We start from the raw sequence: 25,898 nt of genomic DNA on the forward strand, positions 1-25,898 counted from the left end.
AAAGAAACTATTAATGACTGTATGATTCAGATGCAGATATAAACATTTCTCCAAAATGCTAAATTGAAAAATTCCAACAGAAGGTGAACTTGATATATTCATACTTAATGGTAAGGTGCATACACTTTGGGATTCAGCCCTGAAACTGGGTTCACAATAAGAGGTACCCCTTGTAGGGGGGGCATTAACAAAAAACCAAATATTCAATATGCCTCTAGAGCTGCATTATAACTGGAGAATTTCCTTGGGTTCTAAAGACACTGGTTCTGAAAGAATAAAAGCACCATATTCTGTCATCTGAAAGGAGTATGCATGGTATTTGAGGATGTGAGTAATCTTGTCTAACTTCAGCTGTCTATACTGTCTGTATAGACACATAGTGTAGGTACACTTATCACCTATGGAGACTTAAACAATTTAGTAATTTGATGTAACTCATTTGGTCAAAACCAAGTCTTCACCTGGGGATGATATAAATCTCTTCCTACACTGAAAGAGTGATAGAGACAGAGAAAATGAATTATTTTAGAGTCTCGTAGTGATGAGAAGTCCAGAGTTTCAATGTCCGCTGTAGGGAATGTTTAAGTTTTTTGTGCCAAGCAGAATAGCTGGCATTGGGTTGAAACAGTAGAAAAAACAAGTTGATGTGGCTGCTGATGGCACACAGATTTGTATCAAAGGGGGTGGACAACTTAATGCTTAGTTTTGAGCAAACCGAGTCCTATGTTTATTCAATAGGTGACTATAAATAATACCCCAGGAAAATGCAGTATTATCATACTAACAATAAAGCTCAGGGAATTTACACAATGACTGACAGTAACTGTAGGTAGCATCTGTATAAATTATTTTTAATTCATTATAAGTAAAATTTTTACTAGAGTAATATAATAGGCGTTTATGGCAGCGCCAGGGATCAAATAGCTATCGTTCTTCACTGCTTTAAAGTAAACTTTACTTTTTGAGAATATTACAACTAGTCCACATACCTCATAGGTAACACCACTGTCTGTGCCAGCATCCCAGGGTATTAAATCCTGGACAACTCTCTGAACCCAGCCGCAGTCCTTGGTGCAGAGGTCTTCAGCAGACAGACCCACGTTCCAGTCCGGGCTGGGACCCAGCATGGTGAGGAAGGACATCAGGTGCCGGTGCCGATCGACAGAAAACTCAGCAGAGGGAGCAGCTCTCCTGCAAATTGGCCATAGGAAGACTATGAACAGCTGAATTCAAATTTGCTATCAGGGGGCAATGAAACTGGTGCGTCAGACTGGGAAATACCGACCACTGGCATGACACTGTGTCTGGTATGTGGAGATGGAGAAGCAGGACAGGGAGGGGACTCCTGCCCAGCGCTTTGTATTTTTGGTCTCCGTGTGCCATCTGAGAAACAGCTTTGACATCTTTCAAGGAGATTTACAGTTTAATGGGTAAGAGAGATGTAGAAATAAAGAGCTGCAGCAGCATGCTTATGTCTTAGTCATATAATAAAAATAATAAAATCTGTCATGGCACTGAGAAAAATTTAAAGTTTTGATTGCTGGGATACATTTTACACCCCAAAAGGTAATTCAAATTCCAATGCCAAAAGTTCTTGGAAGCGCTGCTGTGTGTATGTGTGCGGAAAAGCACTCATTAATAGAGTTTTAGTGCTTGTGTGAGAGATTAATGACCATTGCCAGCCCTAGAGAGTTCAGCCAAGACTTTTGCAAGATTCTGCCAGTGTATGTGAAAACGCCTCTATTCATCCAGCCTTTGTCAGCTGTTCCCTTAAGAAGGATTTGTGCTGAATCACGCAGTGCTCTGAAAGGCTGATGAGCAACTATCCCATTCCTATGCAAACGGGAAATAAAATCAGGCCTGAACTGGAGGTTTCTATTCACAGATTAAAACCTGGACATCTTCATGGCTTCTTTCTCATGAGCAACAACAAATGTGGAGTTACTTAGAATATGATTTTGGCAATTCTGTTCTGCGAAATACCAGTCTTAAGTTTTCTTTAGTTACAGGCAGTTACAAGACTTAGATCAATACAGAGTCATGTTAGTGATTTATTTATTTTTTTTAAATTTTATACCAAAATACACTGTTTTAAGAGCATATAAAGACCATGTTTAATTTTCATTTAAAGTTTTTTTACGATGTTATTCGTCTTCCCTTTTTTGCATTAGGTAGCTGTATATCTTAATATATATATAATGCATATGCATTGTCCTTCTCTAATCATAAGGAGATTATTCTTCCTGTAAATGCTTGCCTCACTGTAAAAATGTGGCATTTTGTTTGTGGATTCTTTCTGGCTCATAGCAGTCTCAGCACTTTAGAAAAAGCAGAACAGCCCAAAGACAATGATTTTGACTAGTTACCACACAGCTTTAAATATTATATGTCTAAGTTAGTGTATCTAGTTCCCCTTCAAGAGGCATGTTGCAGAAGTATGTGTTTACTAATGGGAAAACGTTCTGGCCACTGCTGTTCCAGAGGCTTTAGAAGTTGTTCTTACTGTGTAAATTATCTTAAATTGAATTAAAGGCTCTGAGTAGGAGAGTTCCTAAGTGTTTGATGACATAAATCCTGCCTTTCCCAGAAAGAGATGCAAATGCCTTTATTTTTTTTTTTGATGACAGATAGAACTCTGGTTTCAATGGAACAATTTGTCTAATGTAAAGTAATAAAATAATGAATGATGGTATCAACTTCGCTGTGTGAATACAGTATCCTGATATATTTGTCAAGTACATAGCAGTGATTACTGTTAAAAAGCCTGCTGATTTCAATTAACTAAAGGATTTACTGCGTTATAAAGGTTTCTAAGAATTCCCTATAGGAATTTTATATTTAAAACTGTACATAACAAAAATAGCAGAGATGTGTGTTTCTATACCTGATCTTTAGCTTAAGAATATGTCTAATATGGATTTTTCAGAATGGAGACACAAATCAGCTCTTTCAGGGGAAACACAAGTGCAGTGTGGAACCACTCACTACTGCGGCTGGCACCTGAGCTGCTACACTGTTAGTTGGTATGTATTGGGTGACATTATATTTCAGTGCTCTGTGCACACACACTCTCAGAAAAGACAAGCGAGGCTGACATAATGACACCACTTAAAGGTTGGAAATCTCTTGACTACTTTATACACTTTATAATGGAAATCTTTTGTCACCTGTTCTTCTTGTGATAGACATGTACGATTAAGGCTTTGAATACCTTGCTAAGAAAAGTAAATATTAATCATGCTATTAATACAAATCAAAATTAATTGTGTATTTAAATTATAACTATATCAATATTGAAAATGTGTAAAGGAGCATTTCAGTAGGAGATACTCTTTGCCTACAAGCCTTTGCATGTGTTAAATTCTATCAGTAAACCTGAGCCTCCCATAATTTTCCAATTCTGGAGTACTTCAAAAAAGTTGCCTATCTCTTGCTCCTTCTTTAAGACAGATAGTGAGTTTCATGCCCATTTTAGTGTATTTTATCTCATAATTGTTGAACGCAGAAAGGTAAAGATTAATAGAGGATGAATGGAGGCAAGTTTTCTACTCTTCCTTCCTCCACTCTTGTGTGGACACATACATAATGCACGTACACTTTGTCTGTGGTGCAGGATAACATTGGGCATTATAATATTTTTGATATGCAAGGTTTAAGAAGCATCTAAAATATATATTATCATAAAATGTATTTGTTGCACTTGCTACTTTTTTCCATTAACTAATTTCTGCATGGATACTTGTAAGCAGTGTGCATACAAATTGGAACCACAACTGTATAATATTGCTTAAAATTCACAGTCCTTTTGGAGTTGCAGTAATATAGAAAGAGAAATGGGCTGATCTAAGGCACAATCAATAATTCCTACCTAGGTGCAGGGATAAGCACTGATTTGGTTTATACAATAAAGATCTTTGGTGTTTGTGGTTTTTTGTTTGTTTGTTTCAATGTTGGGTATCTCTGCTTTCAATACAAGTACATATTGCTATTTTAAGGCTTTACATTTAAAGAAAGTGTTCTTCTGCAACAGGTTTGATAATGTTCACAGGAAAATTCTTAAATTTGCAATTAATGTGAATTTGTTGTAACAGATAAATATGTCCCCTTTCTTTCCCCTGCACATATACTTGCATAAAAGCAGTGGCAAATATGTGTTGCAAAGCAAATCCTAAATATTAGGTAAGTTCTAGGTGACAACCTTGAAATCCCCAGCAAGCTGGGGAATCTGCTTTCACTGGCTGAAGCAGACAGTACTTTTCCACTGCTGACAATTCCCGTCACATAGTACAGCATGAAACAAAGTGCTAGATACTGTCCTGCATCCTAAAGTTTTCAATTTTCTTTAATCTTTATTCTGTTTTCCTTTTGTTAGCATGATTTGGATCTCTTGTTTTAGGGCTGCTATATACTGAGCAATATGAGAAAATGCGCTTTCCCCCACCCCCCTCTCTCCCCTCTGGTGTTTTGGTTTAATTTTGTTTTGTTAGTTTTTTAAGGTTATAAGACCACAAACATGATTTTGCTTTACAAGTTTTTTCCCTAAATGACAATCTAGATGTTATCACTACTGGGGGTGGAGGGTTAAGAAAGCCTTTAACAAACCAGCAGAAAACCCAACTTGCTGCAAGATACATTTCTGAGTGTTGAATCAATACTGTTGCGTTCTAGTGATATCCTCGTAAAAGGTAATAGAGCACACATAAGGAAGGTGGTTGTGGAGCGTTACTGGATAGAAATAGTAAAAATATAACATTTTGCAGAATAAAACTTTTAGGTTACTTTTGGCTTAATATTTGACTAGTATAAAAGTAATAGAGGTAGAAACAGCGAGCCCGAGCATGTCATCTTTGTGTCTATGATACCAACTAACTCAACAAATAAAACCATTTATATGGCTGAGCTTGTACCATCGGCATCAATGTGAATTTTACTACTGGATGCTACAGGTACTATGTTCATACAAAAAAGCCACGTGTCTCACCCATGCGTAAAGAATTTTCCAGCAACACAAAAACCTATCATATAAGGACAGATCTGAACATGAAGAGCATCTGCATTTCCACTACAAAGCTCAGTGTAGTGCAGAAAAATCTCTTGCCAGCTGTTAAACTCACCAAGTTGGATACTAGAAGTGATTCCAGCTGTGGCAGCACATATGCAAATAAGTTTTTCAAATCAATTAAAATAGTGTATTAGATGCTTTTTAGGCAGCACTGAAGGAAAAGCCAACAGCTTAAAACATCTTCAGAAATATTGAATTTGTACAGTGCTTCATTGCTATCCATGTTCTGACTTCAGTTGCGGGTAAAAAATAGTTTTGTGATTAAGTGGACATATTAGAGACAACAGGAAAGTGTAAAATATTGTTATTTTAGCTGTTTGAAACAAAATTCTTATTCAGGTAACTTTACATATTTTATTCTAGGGAAAAAAGTTCTGATTGATTCCATGGATTTAATAACTTTATGGATTGTATGGTAGTTGGAAATAGCTTAAACCTCTCCAGGTTTCTTCACAGAGCTGTGTTAAAGTATAATCGTCTTAAGCAAATTATTAGAGTCTGGATACAAGATTTATTTGAGTATACCAGGATCTGATCTCGCTTGTGCTGGGGATAATGTAGTAACCTTTTCAGAAAGAAAAAAGCATTGACACAAGAAAAGCCAGTCCAAGTTTGATGACCATTTGAGATGCAAGGTAGTTGAGAATGCTGGGGACCACACTGCCACTCGTTTAGCGTCAGCTCTAAGTGCTGCGGCTGATGTGAAACCACAATTTTTTTTCAAGCGGAAAATTTAGCTGATTGTATAAATCATGAAAAGTGCATATTTTAGGGAAATAGTAAATTATTTGCCTGTTATAACTCTAGTCAGCAAAGTGGCATCCTTCTTTTTTTTTAGAGGCAGCACATATACACTTCCCAGGATGAACAATCTATCTACTCATCTTTAGAACTTTTTGCTAGTGATACGAACAACATTATGAGCATGGAAACACATTTCACACCCTTGAACTCCCAACTCTACACCTCTGGCCCACCAGCAGCACCTACGCAACATCTGTTTTACTGAATAAACTTGAAAATCATATCCTGAAAAGTGCACTAGCTTCAAAGAAAACAAAGATCTAAAATTGAATGGAAAGTACTACTCTCCTAGAAGACTGCAACTAACAGAGCACATTAGAGGGTATATTTAGATGACATATTATTAAGCGATCCATTTATGAAGTGATGCAAAAGAATTAGGACCATTACATGGACAACAAAGTTTTATGTGCAAATATCAACATCCAAACTTCAGAGTTGCACAGGATGAAGGGGAGAATCCTTCTTAAGTTCTGCTAAAATATAGGGCAGGTAAGCATTTAACCCAATGAATAATTTAAACATGTGAATGTTCCAAAAGAGACAGAAAAAAAGAAAACTACAATGAAATGAACACTGAGTCAAAGAAATTTGACTGACATCCTTATGAAAAGGTTGAAAAGCACTTTAATGCCAAGGTGTTATTGTTTCTGCGCACCAAGTCAGAGGAGGTGACAGTAAGAGCCTGGCTATTTTATTTCATAATGAAAGAATAGAGAAAGCCACAACAAATTCTTATACATTTACCTTTTGGACTATGAAAAGGCCTGCACCTTACTTTGCTCTGTGTAAGTTCTTAAAATGTCAATATTGCCTATAACAGTTAGAAGTATATGTACTTGCATACACAGCTAAGGGGTTACATCATTACCACTGACATTAAAACCACTAATCAGAACAAATGCTGTTCTAAAATATCATTAGTCTGAGCATTTTTCTAAAAGTGTTAAAAAAAGAAGGGCTTTTGTGCAGCACATCTTTCAGACATTTTTCACATTGTTATCTAAATGTACCTGGAATGCAGCTTTAGATAATGATGATATATTATTCATTAATATACCAGCTATTTGATTTAATTCCTTCAGAATGGGTATGCTTTAATGATATAATTAACAAATGTGAACAGGCTTTCCTCGCTGAAAAATATTCTCAGCTATCTCAAGTTCAGACTGCAATTTCTGAAAAATGCTGATATATTTTGGGTGTTCTTTGCAGGCTGTCAGAAACCATTTAGGTGTGTTTATCCCACATGGTACTGTCAATATTTATCCTGTTTAGAACAGCTTCACTTTTTAGATCACTTACTGTGCATTTACAATCAAACCATGTTTCAGGAATCCTTTTGCAATGTATTGCATCACTATGTTTTCATCCAGGCCAGTCTAACCACAAAGGTAAAGGACTCTCTATCTGTGCGAATTCAGGAAACTTCTCTCTTCTTCACTTCTTAGGAGCTTTGAGGCTACAAATTGTCTGTCCAGAGTAATTACAGCTATATTTACAAAGGAAATCCTATGGGATATTATAGGAGCACTGTTGCTTTTTATCTCCTTTTCATCTGGGGAATCTACAAAGCCCTGACCATGTCCTGAGGAAGTCATGGAGATCAGTTCTTCAGCCCAGCATAAGAACCATCACAGCCAGAATTCTGATCTTTTCCTCTCCCATTAACTACATCAAATAAACAACATAGACTTACTTATGAGACGGTTTTAGCAATGAACTCTGGTTTGCTATCAATTTAATTTATTCTGAATATTAAACCAAATATCTCCTTTTAACCAAAGTTACTATGAAGGTATTTATTGGATTATCTACAAAATATAGATATCCCTTCAAATTCCTTTCAAAGATTTAAAAATATATTACTAGGCATTTCAAAAGCATTTATTTTGCAAGTGTCAAAAGCTCAGAATTGTATTTTACATTTTGCCGGTCTCTGTGTAATCTCTGAAGGTGTCCAACATCTCCCTACCTGTATTAATATGATACACATTCAATTTCATTGAGCATCTATATCCATTTAACCAACATATGCCTTTTGGTGTCTGGAGGTGGGAATCAGAGTAAATGTTGCATTATTATTACATTGATAACAATGCAAAGAGATAACAACTAAAAGTTTGAAATTTTGCATACAGATTTCTGTTCACTAGGAATTTAAATGAAAAATTGTTCCAGTTTCTCAGTGCATATTTGCACAAGAATTAGGAGATAGGATTAGTAAGTAGACATATAAGTGCATGAAAATAATGCATACACCATTACTCACAACATTATAAAGGGAAATTATTTTGGCTCATGGAAGAACAACAGATGGTTGGGAAATAATCATAAAACAGTAACTACCAATGGCAGGAACATCTAAGGAAAACAAAAGCAAGGGTAGAATGGGATGAGTAAGTTTGATTTAATTGGATGGCCATTAATTTCCATGAACAATTAGTGTAAAGTTATTGCAGCGACTGTTCTTAGTTAAATCTTTCCTGTGTTTTAACGCTCAACTTTTTTCCTTGCCTAGTGACATTTGAATTTTGAATAGAAAGTAAATGGGAAGTGATAGAAAATGGAATTGCCATATGTGCTTGCTCTGACAAAAAAAATGATTGATACCATTTTTTTTTTCTTTTCCAACAAACACATATGTTCTTTCTCACTTTTTGAGGTTAAATTACGAATTTCTTAATGTGGGTGTCAGACCATCTGTCAAACAATGAAGTTTCCCTAAGTCTCAATAATACACATAACACTTAAGACATGATTCTTTTTATAAACATGATGTAGTTTTGTGATTAGGTCTTTCAGTCAACACTTAATAAATGTATATAACTATAAATGCAAAGACTCAGGTAAAACACAGTACAATAGCATGTGACTTCATGCTAGGAGAGGCAGAATTTTGCAGCCTTGTGCTACAATGCAGCATTATTTAGCTTTTTATTTTTCACAGAAAACGGGGCTATGTTCTTCATTCAAGTGGGGCTCTGTAGAGCCTTTAAAATGGAGTAACCAAGTTGCAAGGGCAGTGTATGGTGTTGGGTTTACTCATTTCTGTTATTTTACTAAAATATTAGTAAAATTAGTAAAATATCATTCGTAAAAAAATTAGTAAGATATTAGTAAAATGGAAAGTCATATGATTAAAGCTTTTATCTTATATTAATTATCAAAATACGTACATGTATTTAGAGCTCAGTTACATTCAATCTCAAATGCAGATAAATTATCAAAACTGGTAAAAATGCCAGTCATTTTCTACGGATTTTTAAATGTGTTTTGTCTGAGATTTACTTCAAATAATTCTTCTAGTCTGGGTGAAACAAATATTTCTGCTTTTTTGATAAAATTAGGGATTTATATTTAAAAAAAAAACAAAACAAAAACAAACAAAAAAAAACACTAGGAAGATTTTCCATTTTCAATGTAAAACCATAAATTTACCATTTAGATCCAATTCTTGTGTGAAAGCTTTCATTTTGAAGTCAAAGCCTTTTAACAAAAGACTTTTTGATTAGCTCTGCTGATGCATAAAGTGCTCATTCAACGTAAATTACTCCTGCATACAGCTGGCAGGGGTTTACTGACCCTTCCATGTACAAGGAGGGATCATCTCACATTTTAGGAAAAATGGTCGTCCTTAAGACAGCACATCACCAGTGTGGAGGAATGATATACCACAGGAAGGAAGAAGCTACCACAGAAAGTTTTCTGACCTAAAATGTAAGAGTTCAACCATTATCCAAATGCAAAGCTGGAGCACTCAGAATTGTTTTGCAGCTCCAGAGAGTTTTATGTATTTGCCTTCATGTTATCAGAACTCACAACAAATGACTTTTTCCCTATGTATTATTTTTGTCTATCAGATTGTCCTTTATGCATTGCTTTTTCTGATTAGACCAGGGGTTAAAATTCTTCTATTTTTGACTGTATTAAACTTCAGTGGATTAATCCCAGCTATCTATAAAATCATAAAAGGAAAAAAAGAGCTGAGCTAGACTCACCATCATGTTGCCATAGGAACAAGCAACTCTGTCTGGCCTGTTCATTCCTCTCATTTTGTACACAACATCTCCAAACTCTGAAAATGTTTCCTAGTACTATGATGTCATTTTGTTTCCACAAAACTTCATTTACATCTGGATTGACAGATATTGGCTTTTACCCTGTTTTAAGGATAGACAGCACAATGTGACAGTGGGAGATAACAAGAGAGATAAGGATTCCTGAGGAAAAAAAAAAAAACAAACCTCCAGAGATTTACAGAAATAAAATTAAAGACACAGATGCTGTAGTGGCACTATCAAAATAAAACGTTGCCATGCAAAAATAAAAATATATATTTATAGAACACTATATCTGCGGGTGGGAGGAAGCAACAGAAATCTTTGCAGACTATCATAATCTTCTATTCTTGGGGTGCACGTCATCAAACTACTTAATATGACTTTTAACCATAAGGTTCAAATAGCACACCCATGCTAGTAAAAGATTACTCTTAAAACACACAGAGCTACCAGAACATGGTATGTTCATGATTTTATGGCTCTATCTCTTTGTAGTACTAGATACCATAGAATGCCTAGTAAGTTCTGCGAGAATTTACTGTTACTACTGCAGCTTATGACTAAAGAGAGTTTTAAAGGGTCTAAACCGATTTCCTTGTGAGCAGTTTACCATGAAACCTGAGGGTATTTTTCAAAGACGAAGCATTTTCCTCATCACCACACAACAAACATTGTAACAAAGAAATTTCCATCTAAGACTATGACAAGAGATCTAATCTAAAAATTGAGTCCATAAATCTGAACAAGACATTTAATTGATGTGCTCGAATTTATTTTACAGATGCTGTATTTTTCTGCTGACTTTTTTGCCTTTTATTTATTTCCTATAAAAGCTTTTACTTAAAATAAATCAGTTTCTAAGAAAACTGGTTGGAATTTGACCATTTCTTAGTTTTAGGACTTCAATATATATTTATTTTTTACTTCTTATAAGTAATGTAAGGAAAAATATCACTTATTTTGCAATCGCTAAAGAATGAATGTTACACATTTATGTCTGTCTATGTGTTATATAAACTCAGGTTCTTATTACTTCTTCCAACAGTAATACTGTTGACCATGATATAGTGTGCAAATGCCAATTTATATGTGCTGATTTCCTCCACTTCTTCCTGCTGTTTCACCAAGATAGCTCATTTTTGACTATTACAAATTATTTTACATTCCAAAAGACTTCAATCCAAAAATGTTTCCTCCATCAGTCTGAGCTCTGCACTCTGATTTTCTTCTCACTGCATTTCACTGGCTTCCACTATGGCTTTCTCAAAATTTATGTTCATCCATTTATGCTTTACATGGCATCTCAAATAAGGTCAGTTTTTGAAGAAATAACGAGCTACCAGATGTTAACAAATGATCACAGGAATACTGAGTTCTCTGTGCATTCATTAAACTTGGTCAGATGTGAATGAGTTTTTATCAAGTCATTTTTTCCAAAAGATGGTAATACAAGACCTTCACAGGTAAACAGCTATTAGAACATTCTAAACGTAAGTTAACCATTGTATTTTCCTCTAATTTGATGTGAAAATTTCAAACTGAATACTTAACACAAAGTGAAATGAAACCAATGGAAAACAAGGTACTGTTTTCAGCATCCTACAAGGTGAACTATAATTGATAGATAATGTTTCCCAAATGTTGCACTTGTTAAAAAAAATGAATCCATCAATCTAATTCACTTAGACAAGAAAATTATTTGGCATACCTTTTCCCTTTGTTCAGGCAAATCCTGAAATCACTTTCTACTACTCTGTGCCAGGAATGAATTGTAACGTGGGTACAATTCATCCCACACGAGCACAGAGGGACAAGTGTATCCAGGTGTTTTTGTTATGATCAGAGGTGCAATTCTGAGGTGAATTTCCCATTGTGCTTTGGTTCATATTCTGTTGCAATCTTAGAGTACAAACCCAATGTCTTTCCCATCGCCTGGAGCTTTTCCCCGGGAGCTCCTGCTCCCAGCAGCCACCCAAAGCCATCTCCCACCCCCAAAAATGTGTCACTTTCTCAGCACTGTTTCACCCCACAGATCTGCTCCCATGGCTGCATCTTTCTTACATTCTTACCTTCATTGTGAAGACTGTTCATGGTTATAAACACATTCACTATGCAGATTTAATGCTTCTGCCATAGAATTAAAGTAGGGTTTTAAGTTTAGACAAGACATACCTCACACAAAATCTTTTTAAAATATTCCCATACCACCTATTTAAGGCAAAATATGGGCCATACAATACAATATTACAACTTCTATTCTTATAGAAGTGTACCAGTACTTGAAGAGAGCCACTTAGGGACTTAAAAATACTTTCAAGCGTCTCAAAATTTAAATAAACTCATCTATCAAGGGAAAAGCACATCATAATTCTTCAGCAAAAAACTCATATCTTTTCTTTCAGGATAACACAGATCCAGTGAGATGTCAAATATAAACCACATTTCACTCATCCCACTTCATTACAATGGCAAGTCACTGAGAATAAATTTGTAACTCAGACAGTTCATCAGCCTATTCCTTGTATGAATTCTTCATACTTTAGCTACTAGCAATTTTAGATCCTTTTATTTTCAATTTTCATCATGACTTTTCATCAATGAGACAGGCTTGTACAAATTTAATTATTTCTTTGATGGAAGTTTTATTTTCCTGGATGCAGCTGTTATTGAATGAAAATCCCGGTATTGTACTTCGAGTACAGTAATGTTGCTGTTATAATGAAAATGACTGGTTGGGTTTTTATGGCCCACTTCCCAGCCATGTGTTAGCCAAGTACTGTTCGCACTACTGTGGTCAAAGATCTGTTCATACTCTAAGCTATTAGCTGCAGTTAACATAAGCTATTTTTACCCCCCAAGAATCCTGTAGATGGTCACTAAGGTTTGCTCCAGGCAACAATTTTACGCTATCTTAACATGACAATTATTTAAGTTTTATTTTTTTAAGTTATTGTTTTTGATCTGTTTGTGCTATCCACTTTACATATAGAGAGAGTGTACTCTCACAAATCACAGTTATTTACATGAGGAAGGTCAAATGTAAGAAATTGTCCCATATGCTAAATGAACAGTTACACACTGATGAAATTACTTGCACCTTACCTTTGGAGTAAATCAGCTAACGTTAATGGCATTATCATGCACACCAACAAAAGAATTAATCTGTAGTGTAGATATTAATTGATTTTTAAAAGAAAATAATCTAAAGTTGAGGGAATATTGAGCTTTGTAATAAAGATCATGTCTCTATGGAGCTTTACAGTACTGTTTTGCTTTTTCTGTAGTATTACTGCTATTAATTTTATAATGCATTCTATATAATGATTCAATCTGTTGAATTATATATATAATATATATTCAATTATATATTATATATAATATGAATCAATATGATTCTGCAAGGGACATACTATTCACAGTTCTCTCATTGTATTAAAGGAAAAAAGAAAAAAGTCTTTAAAAAAAATCTATTGTAGCATGAAAACATTATTGGTGTCCAAAATAGCATGAGTTTTTTTTTTAGAATAGGACTGTGAACCCCACTGTGCACCTTTTGCACTTCAGCTCCCTAAACACAGAGCCACTGAAGTTCCACTATGTCACAAATGCTCTGAAGTCACCAGGTGCACCCGCAGCCTCACAAATAGTCGCCCATGTGACCTATATTATTTTCTTTTAATTAAAATAATGTCCCAGCCCTTCATATGTCTTCACCTTTTTCTCACCAAAAGATTTAACAGCTTCTTGGCTTTATAGTACATTTTTATTTATAACAAGAGGATTTACTACATTCACTTTTTCTTATTAAAAGAAGCATAAAGGTAATGTAACCATATGCCTGTCGTAAGGTGTTCAAAAAGTTAAATGCAGCTATGGAAGGATTTGTAAACTTGTAAACAAGAAAATATCTGAACCATAATCTCTTAAAAGTATGGAGGAAGTGGAAGGTAAATGCAGCATTCAATTAGGAGAAAACATCGCACAAATGTGCAAGAAAAATAAGCATTGTGAGGAATATAAGTAGTAGCACTAAATAATAAGCTTTCTGTATAACCCTCTGCTGACTCTTAGTCACACTAGGTGAAATTATACCTGCATGATTTGTTTTTCAAATCATTAGGTGGAAGTGTTTATAATCAATTTGTATAATCAAATGTTAATCATATACAGTGGATAGATGATTAAAGCGCTATGATATGAGCTTTTCTTCTCACTTTGGAGAAAACGATAGATAAAATTTAAATTATGCCCATTACATCTGGTTAACTGGAGGTCAGTCTGTATTTTGCTGTTCAGAATGCCAGTTAAACCCAAAAACAAGTATCCATGTCCAAACATGTCTTCCTTTTAATTCTCATCTGGGTAGCCTGAGGATGTGATTAATTAAGCAACTGAGTAATTTACTCATTTCTAATCTATATTTTTATAAATTACATTCTTATATCAGTTATTTATGGGAAGTGCATTGCATGACAGGACAGGGAGTAATTTCAGCATTCATAATGGGACAGCAAGAATTCCATCATCTGAAAATGAGCAACTAGTCTCAGAATTTACTCACCTGGACACCACACAAAACTTGTGTGACTACATAACATTTTGAAAGAAGTAAAGCTACAATTTCACTTCATTTGAAATCATTTAAGTGGATGCATAGGGACCGGAATGACTGCAAAATTCAGAACTTCTCTATGAAAATTGATTAAAGAAAATTAGTAGGTACTTTTCAATTAATTTTAGTTTGTCTGCTATGAGGAGTTTAGTGTGGTACTTGTGAATAATTCTATCAACCCTTAATAAGATGCTCTAGGAAGACTAATTCACGGAATTAACTTACAGACATTGTCAGGCCTCTGGTCTCTAGGGCTCTGGGCATTTCATTATTTTTTATCTAAAGCCTCTCTGTTATCAAAGCTGAAAGGTGCATTGATTTGAATCTTCCCCTCGAAGTGCTGATTAATATAGATTTAGCATCTAATATATTTAGCATCAACATCATTTGGCACTGCCACTGGCATTCTGAGTTACACACAGCAAACATCTGGCTCTGGAGGAAAAGGGTTTCTGTTGGGGTTCGGTCCATAGGAGCATCCACATGGAACCAGGAGGTGTCAGGAAGTTAATGAGCCACCCAGCACGTCCTTGTGCTGGCACGGAGCATCCCGGGATAACGGCTGTGCAAACAGGTGGGCTCATTTTATAATGACACAACTAAATGGACCGTATTTGGTTATATGGATTTCCTGAGAGGTTAAACAAACACTGTCGGCTCAGAACAAGTGCTGTCTGTCCCTACAGAAAGTGTAGCAGTTCTGTAGGAAGGTCACTTAAGGTGCAATTGTAACATATAAGCTTGTACAAGGTGGTTTTCTTTTGGTGTGTTTGGACATGCTGGGGACTAATCTGGTCTGAAGGCTGCACAACTGTACCTTCTCTGCTCTTGTTCAGAATGGCCCAGCTGGCTCAGACCTGTGCTGTTGTCACAGATGGTTTCAGCACATACCAACCCTGTCTGAAATGCTTTAATATTTACAATAATTAACTGCGGTGAACCACGTCAAAATTAAAAGATGATACAAGAAAATAAGCAAGTTGTTGACACTAGCTCCGATTTAACAAAATCAGAGGCAATAAGCAAACAGGAAGAAAACAGATTTTTGGTTTTTCACCCCGGTAAGATCACTGATCAGAGCCATGAAACTGCTCTGGGCATCTGTTTCTTCTTCCTCCAAAAGTCTCTGCATGAAGCTCTCCAAAACAGATTACTCCAAAAGTAGGTAGCACAACAAGGTACTGATTTTGAATATAGCCTGTAAATATTTTTAATATAGTGCTTATTAAAGGAAAAATGCCAACTTCAATTGTGGCGAGTGTGCATGTATATTTTATCCACATATGCCATTTAGAACAAAATAGATAATTCACATGGCTGGATAGGTAAATTAATTTCTCAAATTATCCAGATAGATAGGTAGGTATGAAGATCAATTACATAAATCCTAAAATAGATTCCTTCTGAAAGATTTTCAGAAAATCTTAAAAAAAGATTACTTATAGAACATATTTGTTTTATAGGACAACACAGAAGGAAATGTCTACCTGAAATCTTAATTCTAAAAATCTACTCCATTTATTACAAATGTAATACAAATGTATGTAATTTTGTCTTTTTTTTCCAGTACAGAGAAATTAAGCAATTAAATCAATTTCAGCTAGATCTAAGCAAATTATTTGCAAATTATCATCTCCTTTAAAAGTGTATGTTTGAGTGAACACAAACACTGTCTCTTAAGTTGAATTCAGTAAATATCAGTCAAAAAAGGAGATAAATCTAAGTGTTTTCTTTTTCAAAATTCACATAATTGATGCATTCCACATGTATTTTCAGTAATGTGATGGTGTTATTAAAAAAAAAAACAACCCTGGAAATGGAACAAAATATTTTTGTTTGCCAGGAACAGCCTCTCTTCCAAGGCTGCCAGGGAACTGAAAAAGCTATCACCACTGCATAAGTGCCACAAAATAAAGACAGACTGATTTCTAATTAATGAGAACAGGCAACTGATCTACTGATCTGTAATTATTCCACATATACCCCTTCTCCATCTTACAAAGCTGGTTAACTCACTGATTGCCAAACATTTTACCCATCAATCTCCTTCAGAGGACTCTTCTGTCTGTCCTTCCCTTTTAGTGAGAGACAAATCCTAGTGATTGCTTTCTTTCCTTGGCTAATAAATATTTAATTATTCCATACAAAATGTCAAGGCTTGAGCCAATAGAACATGATATGTGATAGTAAATCTCTCACTGTGTATGTTGCTGGTTGGAATTTTACGTGAAGATCAGGCCCTCACTGATAAAACAGGCAGGGCAACAACTAAATTATGGAAGTTAATGTGGTTTAGTTTAACAGTGGTCCTCTCATCCTTGTGAAAATGTAGTGAACTTTGAGAACACTGAAAGCTGGCTGTATTTTTTTGCATTTAGTAATGTTACTAATAGTTATTTAGGTATGTAAACACTTCAGGAACTGAAAGTCCTAGAATTAGGTGTTTATAGCAAATGGTTGCCTAAGTGTCTTCCAATGTCCTTTTGTAAATTAGCCTCTCTCTGTGAACCTCACACAACTTGCAACATGTGAGAAGGTCAACTGAGAAATTCAGCAACACATGATGTTTACACGGATAATGTTTATGTTTCAGCTCTCTGCCATCTGATGGAACTGATTAGATAATAACATTTGTAGTCACAAATGGTTAGCAAAGCTGTTTTCACTGCTGAAGACTTCTTTTAAGTAAAAGTATACATAACTTGTGTAGTTTTACACAAAGATATTTATCAGTGAAACAACACCACATTAAGGGTGTATAAGTTGTAAAGAGCAGAATATCAGACACACTAAATTGAGATCTTTAACAATAAAGCATAAGATGAAGAGAGAGTGTTATTTCTTTACATTTCAGAAGACAGTAAAGAGCTCCATTTATGACCTAAGTGGTTCTCCATTTAACAACCTCTAAGTAATAGTTCAATGACCTAAATATGGAAGCTACTTTAAGGAAGAGAAGTTTTGTGGGCACAAGAATACCAGAAGATTATAGTAAAGTAAAAAAAAAAAAAAAGGCAAAAAGTGAAAAATGTAAGTAAAAAAGAAGTAAAATGAGAAACAAACAAATGCTGAAACCCCAAAGTAGAGGAAATTCCCTAGTCATCTCTGGCTTGGCTTTTGATTCCCAAATGCTGTGATTAAGACTCATTGATCATAGCAAATTCACTGTAGGATCAAAACATACAACAACCATTTTTTGCTCAAATTATGGCAGAAGAATTCTGGAAGAAAGCAAAGACTGAAAGAGTTTTCACTCAAGAACAACAGAAGGAAAATGCAGAAGAGTATGTTATCATTTTTTCCTAGTATAATCCATCAACTCAAGCATATTTTGTATCACAGCATCTTTGCATTTCCCCTCACCTTTCTATAGAAGATCCTTCATTTGATTTCTAAAACAGTTTGTTGCCCAGTTTAGTCATATTATCTGTCATCTCAATGATGAAAACCATACTTGGGAATATGCTGCTGCATTTTCTGATATCCTACTTGCAAGCCAAGAAAAACAGTCCTAATATTTTCGTAGTCAGACAAAAGATGTCAGGGATATGCAAAACTTGAAATAGAAGGGGATTGATGGGTTAATTTATAGGGCGTGATGAGATAACCATACTAACTGGACTAAATAGTCCTATCCATCTGGAGTATAAAGGAATAGGCCTCCTTTTGAGCTAAGCTTCACTTTTGAGTGCTTACTGAAGTGTTTTCAGGAAATCTCCAAATAAATGGGGATGAACTGTTTAAATGGACGAGAAAAAGAGTAAGTTCTGCACATGATCAAGAGGCAGAGGAAAACCACAGGATGATGACTATTCATGCAAACAGCAGGAAGAAGTGAAATGGAAACAGAAGAGACATAAGGAAGGAGGGGATAATTTTCCAAATTTCAAATAGTTCAGAATTATAATAAAGAAGAATGCCTGTCACTTTGATGTGCTTGGTTGTAAATAAGAAGGGACTGAGGAGGTAAAAACACTGGAAAACAGTGGTGATTTCATATAAAAGGAAAAGATAAATGAGAGAGGAGTATGAAAAATAATGCTTGTGAATATTTCAGAAACACCTAATATTTTAATGCCAGGTATTCTCACTATGCTATTTCATAAATAAAATAACTTTAATGTTTGCATTGAAATATAGGTTGATCTATGAAGCCAAAAATAATTAAACAAACTGAAAAAAACCCAATAATTAAAACACACTTTATGTGCTTAGCAATAATTACAATCATACTGCTGGAGACCCCTATCCAAACATATTCTTACTCCTAGAAAGGGGTGCAGACTGAAACTCTGGCAGGAAAGGAATGGGAAACGGGCAGCTAATTTATGCAGGGAAGTGAGATCTTCTTGCCAGTTTTTTATATGAATCTGAAAGGTTTTAGGGCAGGAAGTTAAAGCTACTCTTTCAATTAATTTTTTTTTGTTTGTTTTTCAAATCAATATTGCCCTTTTATGTATCAGGATAAGCCAGAAAGAAGACATGAAAATACTTGGAAAAACACATTGCCTGCAACAGTATTTAATAGTCTATAAGGCACTGAGTGTTTAATAAGGGAATATATGACATACTGCAGAATAATTTCCATCCTATGTCTGACTCATGTTTGTATTTATCAGTGTTAGGCTATATGTACATGGAAGTCCATATTCCACACTATTGCATAGGGCTGAATGCTTTTGTGGTTTACAGGAATTACAAAAAAGTGATTAGGCACAGTGAGTTACTATTCAGATACTTCTCCCTTTGCCTATATTACGAAAGAGCCACGTACTTACACTAGATATATTTTTGAAATGTCAGAAGCCACCCAGAGAGATGTCTATTAATGTGTGACTCCTGTTCAACGCTCCATTTTCAATTTCACTCTTTTTTTCAGAGACCTGAGGACTATATGGAGAAATTATATTCCTTGTTCTGATGTTGTATCTTGGCTTGGAGGTCCTGTCATTTTGTAAGAGTGGAGATCCACCTGAAGAATGTGCTTTCTCCTACTCCCCAACCATCATGACAAACATGCTGTTATATAAAAGAAAGACATGTATGATAATGCCTTTCCCTGATGGTGAGGAATCACAGAGGACATAGTGACCATGTTTGACAGCTGACTGTCCCCACACCTTCCCAAAAAGTCCCATTTTTCTCCTTGTAACTGGCTCTGTAACTCACATTATAGAGTGGGACTAATTCATCAGGATTTGTGCATGTTTTCTTCTGGTGGATTATCCTGACAAGCTTTTACTCAGATAAAAGGGTGTGTTGAGTGAAAAAGCCGGATTCCACAACAGAGATGTCTAGATTTGAAATAAAGGCATAACAAATACCATAAAAAACAAAACAAAACAAAACAAAAGAAAGACCCCACATATATTTAGGGGAAGGCAATTCAAGGCAAGATTTTAAAGGTATTAGCTCCTGTGGAATTTGATGCATGCTGTCTTCAAAAGTCTTACTTTCTTTATCCCAAAATTCTTCTGTCCATGTCTGATTATTTTACAGGTACCAGTTATGCAGATTTGGATACCAGTTGTACTATCTGTATTTACTGTATTTTATCCTCCATACCATCAAAGGCCAATGATTTGCGGCTGAATATGAAAGTAAAATTTGATTCTGCCTGAAACACAGCTGTGAAGAAGGGAGCAATGAACTGTGTTCTTGTTTATACAAGTAAGATAAGAAAAACTACTTTCATTTGACAGCATGCTGTATACTGATACCATTACACTCAAGGAAGAATGCATTCCCTGCAAGTACTTTGAAGTCAGCATTTCAAACACACAGCTTGGTAATACAGACGTAAGTAACAGCAAACTGTTTTATTACTTGGTCTGGCACTTCTCATGCTCCAAATATTGCTGTCTCAGTTGGACAACCATAAAACTGGTTCACAAAGCTCTCCCAAAAATGCTCCTGCACGCAACAGCTCAGGAGAGTTTTTTTGCATGCTGGTGCCCTGGATAAGAAACTGGATGGAGAATAATGAACATGAATGGTAGGAAGAAAAAAGGAAGGGAAGGGAAGGGAAGGGAAGGGAAGGGAAGGGAAGGGAAGGGAAGGGAAGGGAAGGGAAGGGAAGGGAAGGGAAGGGAAGGGAAGGGAAGGGAAGGGAAGGGAAGGGAAGGGAAGGGAAGGGAAGGGAAGGGAAGGGAAGGGAAGGGAAGGGAAGGGAAGGAGATAAGAGAAGAGAGAGGAGAGAAGAGAGAGGAAAGAGGTGAGAGGAGAGAGGTGAGAGGACAAGTGACAAAGACTAGGCATATACAGCAACTGAGGAATGGAGTGATAAAAGATAGTGAAGTATTAAGTCTATGGCAGGATAGAGTTTCCATAGCATTATATTGTACTGAGAGACAACAATATGTTGAAGTGTATTAGCCTTAATTGTAACTAAAAGAAAGCATTTAAGAAAATTACTTAGTGCCATTATATCCTTCCCTGCTTAGGCCTGGCAACTTGTCTCGTCCCCTTCTGTAATTTCTTGCATCTGAACTGATTTCTGAAGCCAAGGATGTCTCCCTGGGGGAGCACCTAGTGCCCACTGGATCTGCACTGAGAACTCACTATTTTCTTTGCCCTAAGCAGAAGAAAAACTTGCAGTTATATTTCTCCACAACAACATGCATATCCAGCTTGGAGAAGAGGAGACTAAGAGGAGACCTCTTTGCAGTCTACAGCTTCCTCACAAGGGGAGGAGGAAGGTCAGGTGTCAAACTCTTCTCATTAGTGACCAATGACAGAACCCAAGGGAATGGCAGGAAGATGTGCCAGGGGAGGTTTAGGTTGGACATTAGCAAAAGGTTCTTCACCCAGAGGGTGGTGGAGCACTGGAACAGGCTCCCCAGGGAGGTGTCACAGCCCCAAGTCTGACAGTGTTCAAGAAGAGACTGGACAACGTCCCCAGACATGTGGTGTGAACTGTAGGGTGTCCTGTGCAGGGACAGGGGTTGGACTCGATGATCCTTGTGGGTCCCTTCCAACTCAGGACATTTTATGATTCTATGAAATATGTTCTCTCACAGCCCTCTCACAAGTTTTGCAGGTAATTGTTCCCCTCCTCCCTCTGATTTTAAGTGTAATCACCATAACTAACTTGGTACTGTAACTTGGATAGTGTTAGCAATCAAAATTGCCATATGGAATCTGAAGGTAAACTTTGAAGTGTGAACAGGCTGAATTTGCCAACTTTTGACACTTTAGGTTTCTGTAAATTGGGTCACTAGTATTATGCATTTCATAATTGCTACAAAACATATTCAGGAAGGTTTTTAGTCTCATGTGTATATTATGACACATTGCAACGCCACTTTGGCACCACTATCACACCTTACTATGTATTAGATATACAACTAATGATTATGCAGAAGAAGGTTATTCATGACTTTAAGTCAATTCTTACTAGTAATTTAGCTGCATTACACATAATAATACACCAAATGTTTATCCTGTGCAGTCATTATCCAATACTTGCACAACTCCAATCTAAATTCCAAGAAGGACCATTCATAACAGCAAATGGGAAACTAATACCAGAAGTTAATGGTTATTGAAGATTTTGTCTTCCTTTGAAGCTTAGATCATATTTTTAAATGGAATAATTTTTAAAAAAAGCACGTTGTATGATTAAAAAAAAAAAAAAAAGCCAAAATTCTAACAGTACCTGTGAAGTGAAGGAACATTTGCTAGGGAAGACCTTGTGCAGCATTTTAAAGCACAAATATGAAGTTTTAGTGGTTTTGATATTATTGAAAGGTGAGAATTACCATATAGAAAAGGTAAGAATGGACTGGAAGATCATCTAGAGGATGTTGCAGAAACATTTGCAGGCATGTCTGTTAAAGAACATGCCTAGAAAGTATCAGAAGTTGTTCACTCTCAACTTTTTTGTGAAGTATTAAACTATTAAAGTATTTTGTGCTGTATTAAATTAGTTGTTATGACCAGGGGCAACATGCTTTAATTAGCTTTGATTTTTTGCCATGTAATATATCCAGTGTATTTGAAAGATGATGGATTGAGACTCTGGAGCAGGAAATGCTCGCTCCATCTTCCCATTAACAAAGTACAAACCTGTCAATGCCAAAGCCTTCCAAGCAGACAGAGCAGTCAGTTCCTACTAGTATTGTTCACTTTGATACAGAAACACTATACAGAAATGTTGCTTCAGGAAAATAACTGAAATTGGAAGAATGGCTTCTTTCAGTCAGAGACCTCACAGAACAGAGAAATCGACAAAAGTTTCCATTTTAAAATGCTAATTTGGAGTGAATGGAAAGAAAGCAGCAATGAAAAATATGCAATCGACATCTACTACATGGCAAACACTACCAAATCCAAATACTGACCATTTCAGGGGAATAAGACCATAAATAAAGCAAGCCATTACTGTCATTTTGACTGACCGCTTGCATAGCAGCAGACAAAACGCAGCCTAACCCACGATTCCCGTGCAGACCCTACAACTCTGTCTCAGGGTTAAAATACATTCAAGGGATGGAAAATCCATCTCATGTTCAGGTAAGCTGCTCTGAAGGTCAGTCACACTGTTAAAGCCTTTTCCTATACCTTTAGTGAGAATTTGCTTGTCACTAATTTCTTTAGATTCCATGCTATGAGGGATTTCATAGTTGGTTGTGGGTTTGGTTCTTTTTTTCTAGATTAAAGAAGGATCAGCTATCAGAAATCTTTTCACTACTTAAGCTGTGCTCACCTCCTAACCCTTACTTTTTTTTTTTATTATTATTTTTTATTTTTTTTTCAGCAGGGAGGGGATAAACTGAATAGCTTAAGTCCTAAGCTGCTTAAGAGTTTCTAAGCCTCTTATGGCAGGGGATGTTTTCTAAAAACTGAACTCTTTTGCAGCTTTTTTCTGACCAACCTCAAAATTTTCACATACTTTCTGAAAAACAGATGACAAAAACAGACACGATGTTCCAATAACTTCCTCCCTTCTACTTTTTACAAAGGAAATGGGACTACCTGGCCCCTACAGTCTTGGAGTAGATTAATTGCCTTGCTTCTCCAAGGACTTAATTTGACTTTCAGCTAATGGGATGACCCCTTATACTGGTTTCTCATCTTTAGTCACTTCTTGTAAGTCTCACCCATTTGGCCCAGGATAATTAGTATGAACTTTGGGTCGAGCAGAGATAAGTTATGCAGGAACCATCACTCCTGACCCTTGCCCCTGCCCTAAAGACAACCAGTAAATTCAAGAGTATCCTGAAATAAGGGTTTTGTCCTATTTTCTGCTGAGTGCCAGAGAGCCCAGAGTTGGGATCTGAGGAAGGATTTGCTTTCTCACTGGTCAAACAACTATAGTTATACTATTATCAGTATCACGATGCTATAATATCATAGAGTGTTTCAGGTAAGCATTTTAAGGAATTGGTCCTTTTAAGAGTATCTGTTGGTGGATTGAGAATTTGCTGTATTGACACAGTGCGTTGTCACAGTTTGTGACACAGGATGCTAAAAAAATACTACATGTAGAATAGTACAATATATATTTGAGCAAGGATTGAATAAACATTATTGTTCAATGTAGGCACACAGACCACAGCATAAACCTTCTGTAACAGTGAACCAAAGCATGTAAAAAATGAAGAGATGCTAAAGAGGAAAGAGAGCAGTAGTTGTTGGCAAAACCAAAAAAGGCTTAAAAACTCATCTATCAAAATGTTTTTAAATTGTTTCTTTACAAGAGCGAATGATTATGTGAGATAATAAGTGGTCCATTAGCCAACATAAACACAAGGCTATTGAGACATACTATTCCCTACTTACTTACACATTCAGAGGTTGCCAGGCAGGCCACTGCGCTTTCGCCTTGATGACTGTTAAAACCTCATCACTCTGTGAAGAGAGAGAGAAAACAAGATTGGGACAATTTTACAATGAGAGTAATACGACTTACAGATAAAAAGGAAGAGGCACTAGCTCAAACTGTGCCTCCAGATTCTGGCTATGAAATATATGCTTTGTCCTTTTCATTGTTCGAGCACCTCATGTCCTCAGTGGCACAGGTTTCCTCAATGAGCCTGTAGGAATGCAGGAGGCAAGAGCAGCAAGCAAATGCAGTCAGCCCTTGGGCACAGTCTCTCCCTTCTGCAGGAACTCAAGTGAGCTTAAAACACCACTGGCAATTTGCAGACCATGTTATTTTTGGACCATGAGCAGAAGGGAAAGCTTTCAGAGTGGTGCACAGTGATGATAAGTATAAATAAGGAGAAGAACTTTGCATTGGGAAAATACCCCAAACCAGTATGACCAAAATGAGTTTGTTCTGGTAACACTATTACAGGAAGATAACTGTGCTGTATCCTGGGCTGTTAGTCCACATGTAGTAGTTTATTGGCAAAAACTATACCTTGGGCTGCTGATTTTTTGACTCTCTGACAATCCTTGTGGCCAGAGGAACTCACCAGGTTAAAGGAATCAAGGACATAAAAATTGCTTTTAACGTGTTACAGATCCAGGGGACAAGAGGGAAGGAAAAAACTAGAGGCTGCTGCTGCAGGCAATCTTATACATCCTGTGAGCATGTATGATGTATTATTTATTGTCCTTATATGTGTAAAGATGTAAAGAGTCCATGGTGGATGCACTGCAATCTCCTCCAAGCAGAGCCATTGACAGCACTTCCTCTTCACTCTCCATTTATGCACATGGAAATTATAGGGTGGAATATAGCAGCCACCTGTGGAAGCCCACAAATTATTTCCCAAAGTCTATAGGACTTCCTGCATCAGTAGTTTAAAAGTTTCTATTGGTACAATAAACCCGGGACAAAGGCAGGAGACTGTTAACAAGGACTGGTGCTCAAAAGACATCTATCACAATAGTTTAGAAGCATTTTGCCCATCTCCCTTAGGAATCCACCCCAGCAATTTGCCTAGAGGAACACAAAGTTCACAATTCACCCACATGATTTCCACTGTCTTTTGAAAATATTTTCCAATTAGACTAAGAAATCCACCTCATACATTACCCATAATTGGCATCTCCAACAGAGCTGACCTTTCAGTTTAGTGATAATAGTGCCATTTGCTGCTTGATAGCAATAGTTCTGACACCCCAGACTAGCTCTAGTCCATATATACCCCTGTGTAAAGAAAATGATTTTCACTGGTTGTTTCTACCACTCTCAATATTTTCTGACTCCTTTTTTTCTTTTACTGAAACAAAGTAATTACAGCACTAATGGGCCCTCCCTGTAGCACACAATGTTTTAATTCTTGGTATTTCATATGTGGCATGACCTCTCCTCAACCTGAGTGAATGGATAAGCCATTTATTGAAAATACTTTTTAAAAATACAGATGCTTGGCCAAAGCCTGTACCATATTAAATGTCCTGA

General features: G+C 36.3%; 1 protein-coding gene across 1 annotated transcript in view; it reads right to left on the bottom strand.

The window, feature by feature from the left end:
• SPON1 (spondin 1) overlaps positions 1 to 25,898 on the bottom strand; it is a gene marked incomplete at both ends in the record, with an annotated part of 189,209 nt that overhangs the window by 5,581 nt on the left and 157,730 nt on the right. The window contains 2 exons of the mRNA XM_080345465.1: positions 990 to 1,191; positions 24,330 to 24,394. Coding sequence (XP_080201591.1) covers positions 990 to 1,191; positions 24,330 to 24,394 — 267 coding nt within the window. The remainder of the gene's footprint in view (positions 1 to 989; positions 1,192 to 24,329; positions 24,395 to 25,898) is intronic.

This window comes from Nesoenas mayeri (assembly GCF_963082525.1).
Source record: "Nesoenas mayeri genome assembly, chromosome: 5".
Classification (NCBI taxonomy): Eukaryota; Metazoa; Chordata; class Aves; order Columbiformes; family Columbidae; genus Nesoenas; species Nesoenas mayeri.